The 16973-nt window shown below is 36.2% G+C and overlaps 1 protein-coding gene across 3 annotated transcripts in view; it reads right to left on the bottom strand.

Annotated features, from left to right (window-relative positions):
* Positions 1–16973, bottom strand: part of CDC42BPA (CDC42 binding protein kinase alpha) — a 727403-nt gene that overhangs the window by 189705 nt on the left and 520725 nt on the right. For all 3 annotated transcript variants that reach the window (XM_081824457.1, XM_081824456.1, XM_081824455.1), the window contains exons 15-16: positions 15079–15184; positions 5423–5547 (exon numbers count right to left, since the gene is read on the bottom strand). In XM_081824457.1, the coding sequence (XP_081680583.1) occupies positions 5423–5547; positions 15079–15184 (231 nt within the window). The remainder of the gene's footprint in view (positions 1–5422; positions 5548–15078; positions 15185–16973) is intronic.

The following is a 16973-nucleotide window of genomic DNA, read 5'->3' on the forward strand; positions in this document are numbered from 1 at the left end:
AAAAAAAAAAATTATAAACTTTCCTCTTAGAACTGCTTTTGCTGCATCCCAGACGTTTTAGACTGTTGTGTTTTCATTTGCATTGTTTCAATGTATTTTTTTTATTTCTTCTTTTATTTCCTGGTTGGTTAGTAGTATGTTATTTAACCTCCATGTATGTGTGGTCTTTGCAGATTTTTCCTTGTGGCTGACTTCCAGTTTCATAGCATTGTGGTCAGAAAACGTGCATGGTGACTTTGTCTTCTTGAATTTGTTGAGACCTGTTTTGTGGCCTCATATGTGATCTATACTGGAGAATGTCCCATGTGCACTTGGAAAGAATGTATATTCTGTTTTATTATGGAAGGTTCTGAATATATCTGTTATGTCCATCTGGTCCAGTGTATCATTCAAAGAAACTGTTTGCTTGTTAATGTTCTTTCTAGATGATTTGCCCATTGATATAAGTGGGGTGTTAAAGTCCCTTACTATTATTGTATTATTATTATTGATTAGTTCTTTTGTGTTTCCTATTGTTTTATGTATTTGGGTGCTCCCATGTCTGGTGCATATTTATGACTGTTATATCTTCCTGTTGGACTGTCCCCATTATTATGACATAGTGCCTTTTGTCCCTTGTTACAGTCTTTGTTTTAAAGTCTACTTTGTCAAAAAACAAAACAAAACAAAACAACAACATAAAGTCTACTTTGTCCAATAGAAGTATTGCTACTCTGGCTTTCTTTTGACATCCATTTGCATGACAAATGTTCCTCCATCCCCTCACTTTTGATCTACAGGTGTCTTCAGATTTAAAATGAGTCTCTTATAGGCAGCATATAGATAGACCTTGTTTATTTATCCATTCTGTCACCCTATGTCTTTTTGATTAGAGTATTTAGTCCATTTATGTCCAATGTAATTATTGATAGATATGTATTTATTGCCATTTCATTACTTGTTTTGTCACTGTTTCTGAAAATTTTTTTCTGATCCTTTATTGTCTTTGTCTTTCATAGTTTGCTGATTTTCTTTAGTGACATATTTGGATTTCTTTTTCTATTTTTTTGCATATTTATTAGTAGTTTTTGATATATGGTTACCATTAGGTTTGTATATAACCTCTTCTGTATACAGCAGTCTATATATTAAGTTGATAGCTGTTTAAATCTGAACCCATTCTTTTCTCCTCTCCTCCCCATGTTTTAGGTGTATGTTATTATATTTCATATCCTTTTTTGTGAGTTCCCTCACTGTTTTTCTTTTTGCAAAAATATTCATTTTTACTGCTTTTGTGTTTCCTACCTTCAAATTGTCACTTTTGGTATCTCCTTTCCACTCAGAGTCTCCTTTAATATTTCTTGCAGGGCTGGTTTAGTGGTCATAAACTCCTTTAGTTGTTGTTTGTCTGGAAAACTCTTTACCATCCTTGTATTCTGAATGAGAGTCTTGCTGGATAGAATATTCTTGCCTGGAGATTTTTCCCACTCAGCACTTTGAATATATCATACCACTCCCTTCTGGCTTGCCAAGTTTCTGTTGAAAAGTCTCTTGCTAGCCTTATGGGTTTTCCTTTGTATGTTACTGACTTCTTTTGCTGCTTTTAAGATTTTTTTTTAAATCACTTTATTTTGCAATTTAATCACAATCTGTCTTGGTGTGGGCCTGCTTTTGTTGATTTTGATGTGAGTTCTCTCTGCTTCCTAGATCTGCATGTTTGTTTCCTTTCCTAGATTAGGGAAGTTTTCAGCTATTATTTCTTCAAATAAATTTTCTGCCCCCTTTTCTCATTCTTCTTACTCTGGGACTCCTAAAATACAAATGTTATTACATTTGATGGAATCACTGAGATCCCTAAGTCTATTTTCGTTTTGTGTAATTCTTCTTTCTTTTGTTCAGCTTCACTGGTTTGCATTACTTTGTCTTCTAGGTCACTAATTCATTCCTCTGCTTCTTCCAGCCTGTATCAATGTGTTTCTAATCTTGTTTATTGCACTCTTCCTCTCTAATTCTTTTAACTTTTATCTCTGTGGTAAGGGTCTCAGTGATGTCCTCCCTTGTCTTCTGAAGTCCAGTATCTTTATGACCATACCTTTAAATTCTCCATCAGACATATTACTTATATCTATTTTGCTTAGATCTCTGGCCGTGGCCTTATCTTGTTCTTTCACTTAGGATAAATTCTTTTGTCTTCTCATTTTGCCTTCTTCTGTGTTAGAAAAGCCACTTATGTATCCTGCTCCTGAGAGTAATGGCCTTATGAAGAAGAGGGCATGTAGTGCCCAGGGCCTGGCACACCAGGGAATGTCTCCAGTGTGTGCTGCCTGTGCTCTGCTGTTGTGTCTGGTTGCTCTGTCCTTCAAGCCAGTCATCTACAGAGGCTCTCCTTGCCTGCTGTGGGCAGTGTTTGATCCCTGGCCTGAATGTGCTAAGTTTTCACTAATTTTCTTTGGTCTGCTTGTGAAATGAGACCAATCACCACCTCCACTGGAACTGAGGCCCTATAAAACTCCCTGGTGAGGAGACATGGTGTAGGCAAGGGTTTGTGCTAGTCTTTGGGGGGAAGGGCCACCACACTACACCTGAGGTAAGTGTGACTGAGAAGGGCAGTTCCACCAGCGCACCTGGGGGTTGGGCTTGGTGGAACCAAGTTACGCAGCCAGTATCTTCCCATAAGTGGCTCTGTGTTTATGCTGAGGGGCCAGGGAGGGAAATGGTGTTGGTCAGCTCCTTTTGTTCTCAGAGAGGCCTCTCCATGAATGCTGTCTCTCTGGGCTGCACTCCAAGAAGAGCAAATAACCTCCCCACTGTGTGCTCCAAGCACTCTTCATATTGCTGTTTCCACACCATCTGTCCCCAGGTTGTTTGCCTGCCTTCTTTCCAAGAGCAGCACAGTACCCTCCAGGCTCTATTCCAGCCAAGCCTGCTGACCTTTAAAACTCAGTCTTTAAGCCCTGCTGTTTCCAAGAACTCATGAAATTTAGCCCCTCTCATTTTCCAAGCCAATGGCTATGGGGAGATGTTCTCCTTGTGTGTTCCCCTATGTGCTCCTCTCTCTCTCTCGCCCTTCTCTGTGACCATGGCTACCTCTCCTCTGCAGCAGCCAGGATTTGTTTCTTCCCTAAACCACATCTCCACACTTCCTACATTCTTCAATGTGGCCTCTTCTCTCCCTTTAATTTTGGAGTTTGTTTTGTCAGTCTTCAGTTTGATTTAGTATTTAGTATGATTTGACAGTTTCTAGTTGTATTCGTGGGACAAGGTAAGCCTAGAACCCTTCTACTCCACCACCATCTTCCTGTCTCTGGCATCACTTCATTTTTTAATATACCAAAACTGAAAAACTTGAAAGAGACTAAGATTCCTGACCTTTTTAAGTGTGGACAGAACATCTCAGATTTAAGTAGGTGAGAGGAGTCAGAGAACAGGGAGTATACCTTTTACTTTTTTCCTACTAAGTATTTAATAATTAGTTATCTAATACATGAGCCCATTTTTAAAAAAGATTTTATTTATTTATTTATTTAGAGAGAGCACAAGCAGGAGGAAGGGCAGAGGGAGAGAGAGAGAATCTCGAGCAGATTCTGTGCTGAGCATGTGGAGCTCAACACCATGCTCAATCTCACTACCCTGAGATCATGACCTGAGTGGAAACCAAGAGTCTTACACTTAACTGACTGAGACACCCAGGCGCCCTAATATATTAGCCCACTTCTAAATAAGAGCTTTTATGCAAACTGATTTGCTTGCATTCCTGGTTTCTTCTGCACATTTGACTTGAATGTGAAAAGCCTAAAATTAGTGTTTTGTGGTATCATGTAAAAACTTTCACCTTCATCCTTTCCACTAACCTTTCCAGAGAGTCTACATTTTTAAAGCTTCTTTCCTTTACTAGAAGCACTTCCCATTCCATCTGAACCCATCATTCCTGTTGCTGGAAAAGATCAGTGGTCTAGGAACTAGGATTTTAGCCAGATCATCTTTTTCTTCTACTAAGTCATTTTCAGCAATAGCTTAATTATACATTTGATTCCAAAATAATGGAGTTATAAATGAGTCATAATTTTTGATATTATAAGCTTGGCTAAAGATTAGAATGATTTTGCTTCAGAAATGTAGACTTCATGACAAGGCATAAATTTAACATTAATGAACCATTAACTGTACTATACTGTTTGGGACACAACCAAATTTCCACAATTTGGGTATTTTCATTTAGATATGCACTGTATAGTCACATTCATAAACCAAAGATGAGTGAACATAGAGCTCTGTAGTTTAGTCTATAATCAAAATACTTGAGTCATTTGGGTAAGAACACTTAAAAAGAGTGTTTATCCACTTCTGATTTAAGATGGAGAGTATTAATCTGCAATAAGTAGGAAAATGGAAAAAATGCTTAAAGAACCAAAATAAGAATACAAGAAACTAAAATTCCCACCAAACGATTGATCTATAGATCCATAAAGAAACTAGTTTTCATATAAATTAAACATACATGATGTGCCAAAAAGAACAACAAAGTTGAAAAGTAAATATAAAAATTTAGAAAATATGTTTTCCTTAGAAAATAAGTCCCTGGGGGCGCCTGGGTGGCTCAGTCATTAAGTGTCTGCCTTCAGCTCAGGTCATGATCCCAGGGTCCTGGGATCGAGCCCTACATCGGGCTCCCTGCTCCGTGGGAAAGCCTGCTTCTCCCTCTCCCACTCCCCCTGCTTGTGTTCCCTCTCTTGCTGTGTCTCTCTCTATCAAACAAATAAATAAAATCTTTAAAAACAAACAAAGAAAATAAAGTCCCTGTTGGATTCAACTTTCTTCATGTTTTATAAAAATATACACATTTTTATAAATGCCAGAAATACTTAATGAAATAATTAATGTGTAAAGTTACTAAGGTAATTCATTCTACATTGAATCCTAAGAGCTTAAAGAATAGTTAATAAAATGAAGCTATAATCATGTAAGTTTCTATGATGACATGTACATCAATCTGTTGTAATTATGAAAGAAAATGATAGCACATCTTTAGGTTCAAAATTTTTCTCCAGGCTGTTTCTTAAAATAATCACAAATACAGCAATTTTGGTCTTAGAAAGGAACTTATAGCTAGTGAATGAGTTTCTTCAGTTCTTTAAGGACCAACTGTCTTAAAATAACCTTTTCTTTTCTTAGAAATAACAGCTTTCAGTGAAGCTGTGGAAATCTGACACAGGATACTTGCTGCAGTTGGGGAAAAGAGGAACATAAGAGAAAATATAGAAGGACGCAGATCAGTAATAAATAACAGGTCAGTAATAAAATACTGTTCTTAAGGGAAACTTATTTTTTCAAAGCAAAAAAGTAAGAAAAAAAAAACAAAACATGTTGTAGCCTTCTGGAATTCACGCAAACTTGGCCACATGTTCAAATCACCCACAAAAATACATTTAAAAAGAGTACTCACCATTGAATTATTTCTGTGATTTGGGCTTCCCAATGTGCAACTGATTCTTTCTTGTCTGCTAGGTCTTTTACCTCTTCTTCTAACTGCTGGTTGCGCATACTTAAGTTCTCATACAAAGCGGTGAGCTGAAAAGCAGTTTTAAGACACTTAAAGACACACGTGACTTTTAGGAACAGGAATGCAAGGTGCTCAGATGCCACTTGTTAGAGCTGATTACTTACCATATTCCACTAAAAAATGCTTGTCTTCCTGATTTCTTCTTATTATATACCCTTCTGGTCACTGACTTTGGAAACATCAAGTATTCTGAATTCTCCTCGGCCTTTGCTTTCCCTTACTCCCACACTGAATTGCTTCCATTTGTGAACATTCTCCAGTTGCCTGAAAACTCCTCAGGTTCTACTGGTAACAACATCTCTCGTTTTTTGTTTTTTTGTTTGTTTTGGTTTTATTGGGGGGGGGGGTTGTAAATGTCTCCATGTCATCTTTTTAAAATAAAATCTTACAAAGTATTTCAAGTATATGCAAAAATGGACAGTATAAGTTAATTCCCATGAGCCCACAGCCAACTTCAATAATTACCATTTCAATACCAGTCATTGCATTTGTATCCTGTCTTCTTACCTCTTCCTCCTGAATTATTCCTAAGTGAATACCAGACATCTATAATTTTACCCATATATATTTCTGTGTATATCTCCTGCAAATAAGGCTCTCTTTCAAAAGATAACATTATCATACTTAAAAAATTTAATAAGTTTCCTTATATCATCACATAGGTAGTAACTGTTCAAATTTCCAGGTATCTCAAAATATCAAAAAGCTTAACAGTTTATTAAATTGAATTGTGATACCAACAAGTAACCACAGCTTAATGGTTCCTATATCTTTTAAGTCTCTTTTATTTATAGGCTCTTAGTCCATTCAGGCCCCTATACTAGACTACCAGAGACTGGGTAATTTAAGTACGAAATATTTATTTCTCACAGTCTGGATGCTAGAGAGTCCAAGATCAAAGTGCCAGCAGATTCAGTGTCTGGTGAGATCTGCTCTTGGTTCATAGATGGCTGTCTTCTGGCTGCCATCCTCAGAGGGTGGGAGGTGTGAGTGGGCTCTCCAGGGTTGCTTTCATAAGGATAATAATACCACCATGAGGGTGCCACCTCACAACCTAATCACCTCCCAAAGGCAGCACCTCCTCCTACAATCACACTGGGGGGTAGGTTTCAACATGTGAATTTTGGAGGGCCACAAACATTCTGTCCATAGCAGTTCCCCTCCAGCACTTTTATTTTTCTTGTAATTTATTTGTTGAAGAAATCAGGTTTGTCCTGCAGAGTTTTCTATAGTCTCGATTTCTGCTTTCATTTCTGAAAGACATTTTTTGCCATATAGGACATTCCAGGTTGGCAATTATCCTCCTCTAGCACTTTGAAAATGGCATTCCTTTTTATTCCCCGTTTTGATTCCTTTTTGGAAATCCATTTTTTTCTGTTGGGAAGTTAACTTTCAGTTTAACTTTTGCTCATTTGAATATAATGTGACTTTCTTCTCTGGTTGCTTTTAGGATTCTCCTTGGTTGCTGGTTTTCAGCAGTTTTTCTATGATGTCCCTAAGTGGGATTTAATTTCTATTTATCACCTTTAGGGTTTGTGGCATTTCCTGATTTTGTACCTAAATGTTTCTCGTAAGTTTTGGGAAATTATGGGCCATTAATTCCTCAAATACTGCTTCTGCCACAGTCTCTTGATCCTCTCCACCTGGGAGAGCAAGTATTTGTACATAAGATCTTTTCATCACATCCCCTTGGTCTCTGTCCTCTTTTATGTATTTCCATCCTTTTAATTAATCTCTACCCATACTTTAGTCTGATATTTTTTTATTTATATACTCTTTTCTTCAGCTCTTTCCAGTCTGCTGTTAAAATCTATTCGGTATTTTGGTTATTTTAGTTTTTACTCCTAGAAGTTCTATTTGACTCTTTTGTATATACTCCAGTTGTCTGCTGAAATTCTTCATGTCTTAAATTTTCTATCATACAGTTATTATAAAATTTCATTTATGGAAATTCTGATGGGAATCCCTGTGGGCTTGCTTATACAGACTGCCTAGTTTTCTGTTTTTTGTTTTTTTTCTTTCCTTATTTTGTTTTTGCTATTTTATTTTTACTCTTGGTTTTCAGTGATTTAGTTGTATCTCTTGGTATGCATGGTAATTGTTTTAATGTATGCCACACATTTTGCATAAAAATTTTAGAGGTAATTTGAGGATCTGTATATAGTATCTTCCTCCAGAGAGTATTTACCTTTACTTCTGGCAAGCATTTAGATTCAAGATAGGTCAGGTATTGAGTTACTTGGAGGCTAGGTTTCAGTCAGTGAGAGGTCTCATCTCTTTCTGGTTCACTCTTATTCCTAAAATGTAGCCTTTCAATGAGTCCAACTGAAAGTTTGTATTCATCTCTTCAAACTTGTGGGACTGTGGAACACTGTGCTCAGCTTCCTGGATCCTCAGCTACTGCTTTCATATCAGCAAATGCCTCAAGGGGAAAAGCGGCATTGAGTGCTGGGCTCATCTCTCTGCACTACTCCTCTATAGGATCTTGGTCAGTGATGATGGCTGCCTTATCTCTCCAATGCCTTCCTGCAGATAAATACTGTAGGAAATAGTCCCACCATATTAAGACAATTTTTTTAAAAATCCAGCTCTTGGTGAGGTGGTGGGTATGAAGTAAACTAATCTGCCATAGAAGTGAAAGTTCCTGCTTTAGTAAGTTTTAAAAAATGTATGATAAAATATTTGCATTCAGTTTTCATTTCATGGCTATAGTTTTTCTGATAAATGGTCTCAATCTGCATTAGTTATTACTATTCCTTTCTTGTTTTTTGGTATGTTTATAGAAATACTGTGTTCCTGTGTTCATTTCTTTTTGATTACTCAACCTGAAGAAGGCAAGTTTTTCCTAGAAGAGCTATTTACAAGTTTGTGGGGATGAGGGGCCAAGTGATAGTTAATTTTCCGTGTTAACCTGACTGGGTCTTAGGGTGCCAACAAGCGTGATCAAACATTACTCTGGGTGTGTCTGTGAAGGTGTCTCTGGATGAAATTAACATCTGAATCAGGAGACTGAATAAAGCAGATTGCCCTCCCTAACACAGTGGGCCCAACCAATCAGCTAAAGGCCTGCAGAACAAAAAGGCTGACCCTAGGGAGTAGGATGAATTGGAGGGAACTTCTCCTGCCTAAATTCCTTCAAGCTGGGAGGCTAGTTTTTCCTGCTTTTGGACTCTTACGGAAACAGCAGTTCTTCCTGAGTCTCAAGCCCTTTGGACGTGAACTGAAACTATATCATAGGCTCTCTTGGGTCTCCAGACTGCAAACTACAGCTCTTGGGACTTGTCAGACTCCATAATCAGGTGAGCAAATTCCTTACAATAAATGTCTTTACACATACATGTGTGTGTGTGTGTATATATATGTGTGTGTGTGTGTGTGTGTGCGTATATTTGGTTCAGTTTCTAATACAGACTAAAGCCATGTTCTAAGTCAGGGGTCTGCAAACTTTCCAATAAAGAATTAGATAGTACATATTTTTGTCTTTGTGGGACACACATGGCCTCCATCACATCTTGTTCTTCTTACAAAAACTTACTTAGAAGTTATGTAAAAATTCTTCTTAGTTCATGGGTCTTAGTCTGAGAGTCAGATCTGGCTCAGGTCACAGTGTGCCAATTCCCTCATTTAAATTGATCAGGAATCCTCCTAGTGACCTAGGGTTGTTCTCATGTGTTTTTGGCCTGTACTTCTGTGAGACATAGACAGTTTTGGCACAAGTCACAATGCAGTTTTCTTTCTTTCCTTCTACCAAAGGAGCACAGCTGTAATTCCCTGTTTACCCTACCTCCAACCTCACTGTCTTCTCAGAAGGCAATGGGGTCCAGAGAAGCTATTGATGCCAACATACACCCTTACTTGTCCATTGAGAATAAGGGATTGAAGTTCTGTACCTCAAGGTGTGCTACTTACCTCTGAAAATGTACTTTACCAGCTATTTTCTTTTTACAGATTTACTGAGGTATAATTTACATACAATAAAATTTATTCATTACAAGTGTATGGTTCACGGATTTTTAATAAATTTATTTATTTTTAATTTAATTTTATTATGTTATGTTAGTCCCCATAAAGTACATCATTAATTTTTGATGTAGTATTCCATGATTATTTTTGAATAACACCCAGTGCTCCATGCAATACATGCCCTCCTTAATACCCATCACCAGGCTAACCCATTCCCCCACCCCACTCTCCTCTAAAACCTTCAGTTTGTTTCTCAGAGTCCATAGTCTCTCATGGTTCATCTCACCCTCCGATGTTCCCCCCTTCATTTTCCCCTCCCTTCTCCTAAGGTCCTCCATGCTATTCCTCATGTTCTACAAGTAAGTGAAACCATATGATAATTGACTTTCTCTGCTTGACTTATTTCACTTAGCATAATCTCCTCCAGTCCCATCCATGTTGATATGAAAGTTGGGTATTCATCATTTCTGATGGCTGAATAATATTGCATTGTATATATGGACCACATCTTCTTTATCCATTCATCTGTTGAAGGGCATCTCGGCTCTTAATTTAAATTTAAATTTAATAAATTTAAACAGCTGTGCAACAATCACCACAATCCAGTTTTGGTACAGGAGAAATTTCCCCACTGCTGGGTTGCAGTCAGTCCTGGCTTCAACCTGAGTTCCAGGCATTGCTGATCTGTTTTCTGTTTCTATACTTCGGCTTTTCCAAGAAATTTAATATCAATGAAATCCTACAACATGTAGAGTTTGTCTTTCACTCATCACAATATTGAGATTCAACCACAGTATTGCGTGTATCAGAAATTCACTCCTTTTTCCAGCTGAGTAGTATTCTATTATATGGATAATAGTAAATTTCATTTGCTTGTTCACTAGCTGATGAGCATTGGTACTGTTCCCAGTTGTTTGCTATTGTGAATAATGATGCTATGAACATTCATACACAAGTTTTTAAGAGGACTGTGTTTTCAGTTCTCTTAAATAAGTATCTACAAGAATTTCTGGGTCACATGGTAAGGGTATGCTTACCTTTTTGAGAACCTTTGAAACTATTTACTGAAGTGGTTATACCACCACCAGATGCTCCTACAAGCAGTGTAGGAGTTCTAGTTCTGCCATACCCTTGCCAAAAGTTGGTATGGTCACTCTTACTGATTCCACTTGTTCTTGAGGGTGTACAGCAGTACATAACTGTGGTTTTAAGTTCACATTTTCCTAATGACACTGAACATCTTTTTACATGCTTGTCATTCATATCTCTTTCATGAAATGTCTACTCAAATTTTTCCCCCAATTTTTCACTGGGTTGTTTGCATTATTTCTTATTCTTGAGTTTTAAGTTCTTTCTATATTTTAAATATGTTTCTTATCAGGTAAGTGATTTGCAAATGTTTCCTCCTCATCTGTGTATGTCTTTTAGTTTTCTTAATGTTGTCTTTAGATGTGATGAAGTACAATTTATCATTATTTTTCTCTCATGGGTTGTACTTTTAATTTATATCTATGAAATTTTCGACTAACCCTAAATCATGAAGATTTCTCCTATGATTATTGCTCATGTTTCAGTTTATGATCCACTTTGAGTTAATGTTTTTATATGGCATAAGAATTTAATTTTTTTGCAAATGGATATCCAAGTGTTCCAGCACAATTTGTTGAAAAGATTATCCTTCTCCCTTTGAATTGCATTGGCACTTTGGCTGAAAATCAATTGGCCATAAATATGAGGGCTTATTTTTAGACCATTAATCTATGGTTCCATCATGCCAATACTACTAGTAAGTTTCCAAAGACTGTCAGGTAAATCCTCCAATTTTTGTTGCACAAGGCTATTATAGGTCTTTTGTATTCCCAAATAAATTTAAGGATGAGCTTCTCAATTCCAGAGCCTACCAGAATTTGGATAGGGATTTCCCTGAATTTATACATTAGAGGAGAACTGAGGTCCTAACAATTCCAAGTCTTTCAATCCATTAACAGGGTACATCTCTCCATTTGTTTAGATATTCCTTCATTTATCTTATCAATGTTTTGTAGTGGTCTTCCTCTGGTTAATTCCCAGAGTTCCAAAATGGTTGTTTTTGACAATGGGGTCCACTTTGAAAAAATTTTTTTTTCTTGAGAAGATTCATCAATCTCTTCATGTTAGCATAGACAGAAGTTTACCGGCTGTTTTTGAAAAATTTTTTTGCAGATGAATGTCTTCACTAATTCCTACAACACATTGTTTTTTATTATGATTGCTTTTGACAGCCCTCCCAACTAATTTGTGAGTGAGGTCAGCTAGACATCTGCAGGAAGGAGAGGAAACACAGATTTTGCAAGGCCGTGTTACAATAGTTACAAGTAGTTTTAAGTAGACTTGTTCAGTATTAGAGAAATGCTAATCTTTTCATTATTACTGAATAAAAGCATGGACTCTGGAGCCAGACTGCCTGTATTCAAATTTCATCTGGCCACTTCCTAGTTCTCTGATTAGGAAAGGAGTCTCATCCCCCTCTGCCTCAGTCTCATCTACAAGATGGCAAGAGTAATAGGGAACACCTCACAGAGTTTTTGTGAGGATTAAATGATTTATATAAAGTAACTCAGAAGAGGACCTGCCCTCAGTAAATTCTAGCCAAGTATTAGTTCATTTTGCTTGTTTGGGAATGAGAATCAGGTTTTACTATTTGTACCTTGACATATCTGGCTTATAGTATGGAATAGTAGTATAGTATAGAATACGGAAACATGCTCATGACATTTTAAGTGAAAGGCATATTAGAAAAGGGAATGCACGTATGACTGCACCTACGTAATAATATTTATACAAACAAAACCTGGAAAGGAACACATAAAATTAAAATCGTTGTTTTGTGGTAATGAGATCATGGGTAACTTTTATGTAATTTTTATAATTTTGCTTTTTTGTAAAATAATAATTTAAGAACAAGATACAAATAATACTTTTCCTTATGGGAAGCCATTTACTTTCTCTAACATACATGGCTAATTTTATTTGCAGTAAGTTATCTTTTAATAAAAAGTGAAACTTAACAGGGGTGCCTGGGTGGATCAGTCAGTTAAGCGTCCAACTCTTCATTTTGGCTCAGATCACAATCTCAGGGTCATGAGATCAAGCCCCACCCTGTGGGGCTCTGGGTTGGGCTTGGAGCCTGCTTAAGATTCTCTCCCTCTGCCCTTCACTCCCCCTCCACCCCCCACTCTCTCATTTTAGAGAGAGTGCTCTCTCTCTCTAAAAAAATAAAAGAAACTTACCAGACTTCTGAAAATATCAACAAACTTTTTTTTTATTTTTTATTTTTTTTTGAGAGAGAGAGCATGAGTGGTGGGTGGAGGTGTGGAGGTGTGGAGGGAGGGGCAGAGTGAGAGAGAGAGAATCCCAAGCAGGCTCCATGCCTAGCATTGCACCTGAGTTGGGGGCTTGATCTCACAACCCTGAGATCATGACCTGAGCTGAAATCAAGAGTTCTACACTTAACTGATTGAGTCACCCAGGCACCCCTTTTTAATTTCCTCTTAAATTTTAATTTGTGGAGTTTAAAAATGTTGGCTAATTGAACATAATAAAAAAATGTGAATGTGAGAATCTATTCATAGTATTAATTAAATAAATTTCAAAATTAACCTAATAGTTGTTTTCTGGCTTCTATGCCAGAAGTTCTGCTGAGAAGAAATTCAGCTCTCCGCTCAGGTTCCAGACAGAAGAGCTGGTAGAGCAATGGCAAAAGTATTCTTTGGTTATCCCTCTTGGTGAAAAAACACAGTTCAAACCAAACCAGAAAATGATTGAACAGAAAGAAACAATGAAGATGCTCAGTTAAGGTGAACTGAGAGTTAAGGAGGAAGAGAAGCAAATGCTGTAAAAGGAATAAATATAGGGAAGAGGCTTAAAAGGTAGCAGAACCCAGATCCATCTCTATTTCTCAGGAATAAATATTTCCTTGTTATCATTTGTCATTAAATATTTGCCCACCATACAAATTTGCTCTCAAAGTTCTACTCATCCTTCATCATACCTTTCAATGTAGTAAGAAAAGGTAATGTTCTACTTTTATTAACTTAGGAGACAGGCTTTTATTTTTATCCTTTGCATCTCATCAGAATCAAAAAGAGTATTGCTTACAAATTATCTCTAAATATGTATTTCTGGAAAACTCGGCAGAACTTTATGGTTACTAATGAAATAAAACCAAGGGGTGAATACAAGATTTGATCTACATTCAATTTGATTATTATTTAATATAATTTTTCTTGAACTATATACATTTTTTACTAGGTAATTTGTTTAGAAACTACATGCAGAGGCCTTCTAGAGTTTAACTGCATTTCTTATGTCAAGGTAACTCTTAACAGAATCTTAAATTCTAACAGACAGAAATAATGTTTAATTTTATAGTCATATTAGTTAAACACATGAAATAAAAATTATGTGACCTATTTGGATAAAATTCAAATACTGTTAGTTTTATTTTAGTGGAAATAACGAAGAGTTACACAATCACCTTCATATACTCTTCGTACTTTAAACAAAACATTCATACTACTTACTATCTCTGGCCACTTCCCACAGTGTCTGTGTACATCAGCTTCATAAGACTTTACAAAATGGACAAATGGAATTGTTTCTCAAATAGTTTTCAAGCAAACAAGCAAAGTCATTATTAAATGTGTAAAGAACCTAACAGTCATGAGGAAAGTAGTGAAAGATGCATGGAACACAAGGGAAAACTGAGAGACAATAAAAAGTCTTTTATGACTATTTAGTCATGGTATTTCAATCTGTTATTAGAATAACTAATAACTGAACAAAATACTTTTACTGGAGGAAAGTCCTAGAAATCATTATAAAACACAATTACCCAAATGTTCTTAATTAAATATAAATAAGATTATTAAAACGTCTGGATAATATTAGGATTTTTACAACTGTTTGTTAAGAACTGACAAAAGAAATGCAGAATAATGGCAGTTCAAGAAATCTCAGCTACTAAACAAAAAACATTCCTTTTAAGTATTTGACATTTTGTTCACAAATCTGGCTGAGTCTAAGTTTAATCTATGGTTCTGCTCTTTACTCAAGCTACAGCAGTTTAGGCAGAGCTGGTTTCCCTGGATTCCTACCTACCAATGATATTATTTCTAGCTACTCGCAGTTTTCCACCATGAATAGGACATCATAGTTGTCAAAAGTTCTCCAGTTTGGCCTAAATATTCCTGCTCTTGCCAATGGCCAGCTTAACTCCAACAGCCATGAAAGAGTAAGTGCTAAGTATGACAGGAAAGAGTGAAAAAGAGAATAGATGGAAAGTGAAATAAAGAATAGAGGATCAAAAAATAAATGGGACAAAGAATAAGATGAGATAAGTAAAACCCTCTCCTCAGAACTCCTATATAGACTGGTGTAATGAAAACTTGCCTATACCATCTAGGTAATCCTTGTATATAAGGAGGAATAGTAAACCCAAACTGTGCATCAAACATAAAATTATTTCTACAATTTCTATCACAGTGCTGAACATCTAGCATATGCTCAGGGAATACAAATTAGATTGTATCACTCACCTTATCAAGTTCACTTGTCAGTTTTTTATTTTCTTCAGTTAATAATACTTTTTCTCGTTCATACTGTTGTTTGAACTCATTTTCAAATTCTTCCCTTTCACTTTGACTAACACAATTTGAAACATAAGAGGGGAAAAAAAGGAATGGAATTAAAGTTAAAATAATGGTATCCCCGACTGGCTACTGTACCGTATGCTTTTATTCTGAAAAGTCACATATGTTAAATGTGCCAAATCCCTATCTTCCCCCTTAAAATTAAAAGTCACAATCATTCTCTTTTAATTAATAGACTTGTCTGCCTAACAACATCTACTTTGTTTTTCATTTGAAAATCTGAGAAGACATCTGTGATTTGTAGACTTCATGACTGTGCTCACCTTGTTTGGTTGCATATGTACCAGAAAGTATGGGAAAATGAAGAGGTTAGGGAAAGAGGGGGATACATGGACCCCAGCATGATTCCTTATACTCAGTTCAAGATTTCTAACAAACCCTCAGAGAAATTTCCAATAGTTCTCTCAATATATTCAGCCCTTCCTTTTCTTCTTACCTAGGTACCTACCTACACACATATGCATACATACACAACAAATTTAATATTATAAAACTTATTTAAAATGATAGTTCTGAGAGGCACAACTGACTCACCCTTAGAGGTAAACATAATGCTAAACAGACTTTTTGGAAACCACCTAAGGGAGAAAGGGAAATCAGTTTTCAAACACTGAGCTGAAATGCAGATGAAGAGGCTTATATTCTAAACAACCAATGGGTCAATGAAGAAATCAAAGAAATAAAAAAAAAAAAATACATGGAGACAAATGAAAATGAAAACACAGTGGTCCAAAATCTTTTGACACAGCAAAAGCAGTTCTAAGAGGGAAATATCCAGTGATACAGGCCAACTCAAGAAATAAGAAGCTCAAAAAAACAATCTAACTTTATACCTAAATGAAAGGGAAAAAAAAAGACAAAATCCAAGGTGAGTAGAAGAAAGGAAATAATAAAGATCAGAGCAGACATGCATGAAATAGAGATTAAAAGAGAAAAAACCCATAATGAAACCAAGAACTGGTTCTTTGAAAAGATAAACAAAACTGATAAACCCTTACCCAGACTCATCAAGAAAAAAGACTCAAATACATAAAATCAGAAACAAAAGAGAACTGATACCACAGAAATACAAAGAATAAGAGAATACTATGAAAAATGTATGCCAACAAATTGGAAAAACAAAGAAATGGATAAATTCCCAGAAACACACTATCTTCCAAATTGAATTAGGAAGAAACAAAAAATCTGAACAGACCAATTACTAGTAAAAAAATTTAATCGGTAATCAAAACTCTTCCCCAAAATAAAAGTCCAGGCCACAGCAAACATCCTCCATAATGGGGAAAAACTGAGAGCTTTTCCTGTAAAGATGTCCGCTCTTACCACTTCGATCCAACATAGTACTGAAGTTGTAGCCACAGCAATCAGACAAAGAGAAAAAGGGGGAATATGAGGATCCATACTGGTAAGGAAGAAGTTAAACTGTCACTATTTGCAGATGACATGATACTATAACTAGAACACCCTGAAGACTCCACTAAAAAAAAGTACTGAAATAAATGAATTCAGTAAAGTTGCAGGATACAAAATTAATACCCAGAAATTGGTAGCATTTCACTAATACACTAATAACAAAGTAGGAGAAGGAGAAATTAAGAAAACAACTGCATTTACAACCACACCAAAAAGAATAAATAAAATAGCTAGGAATAAACTTAAATAAGGTGGTGAAAGACCTGTACTCTAAAAACTATGAAAGAAATTGAAGATGATACAAACAAATGGAAAGACAGTCTATGCACATGGACTGGAAGAATTAATATTGCTAAAATGCCCATACT

This window comes from Leptonychotes weddellii, chromosome 6 (assembly GCF_054177405.1).
Source record: "Leptonychotes weddellii isolate Sample4059 chromosome 6, ASM5417740v2, whole genome shotgun sequence".
NCBI classification, from domain to species: Eukaryota; Metazoa; Chordata; class Mammalia; order Carnivora; family Phocidae; genus Leptonychotes; species Leptonychotes weddellii.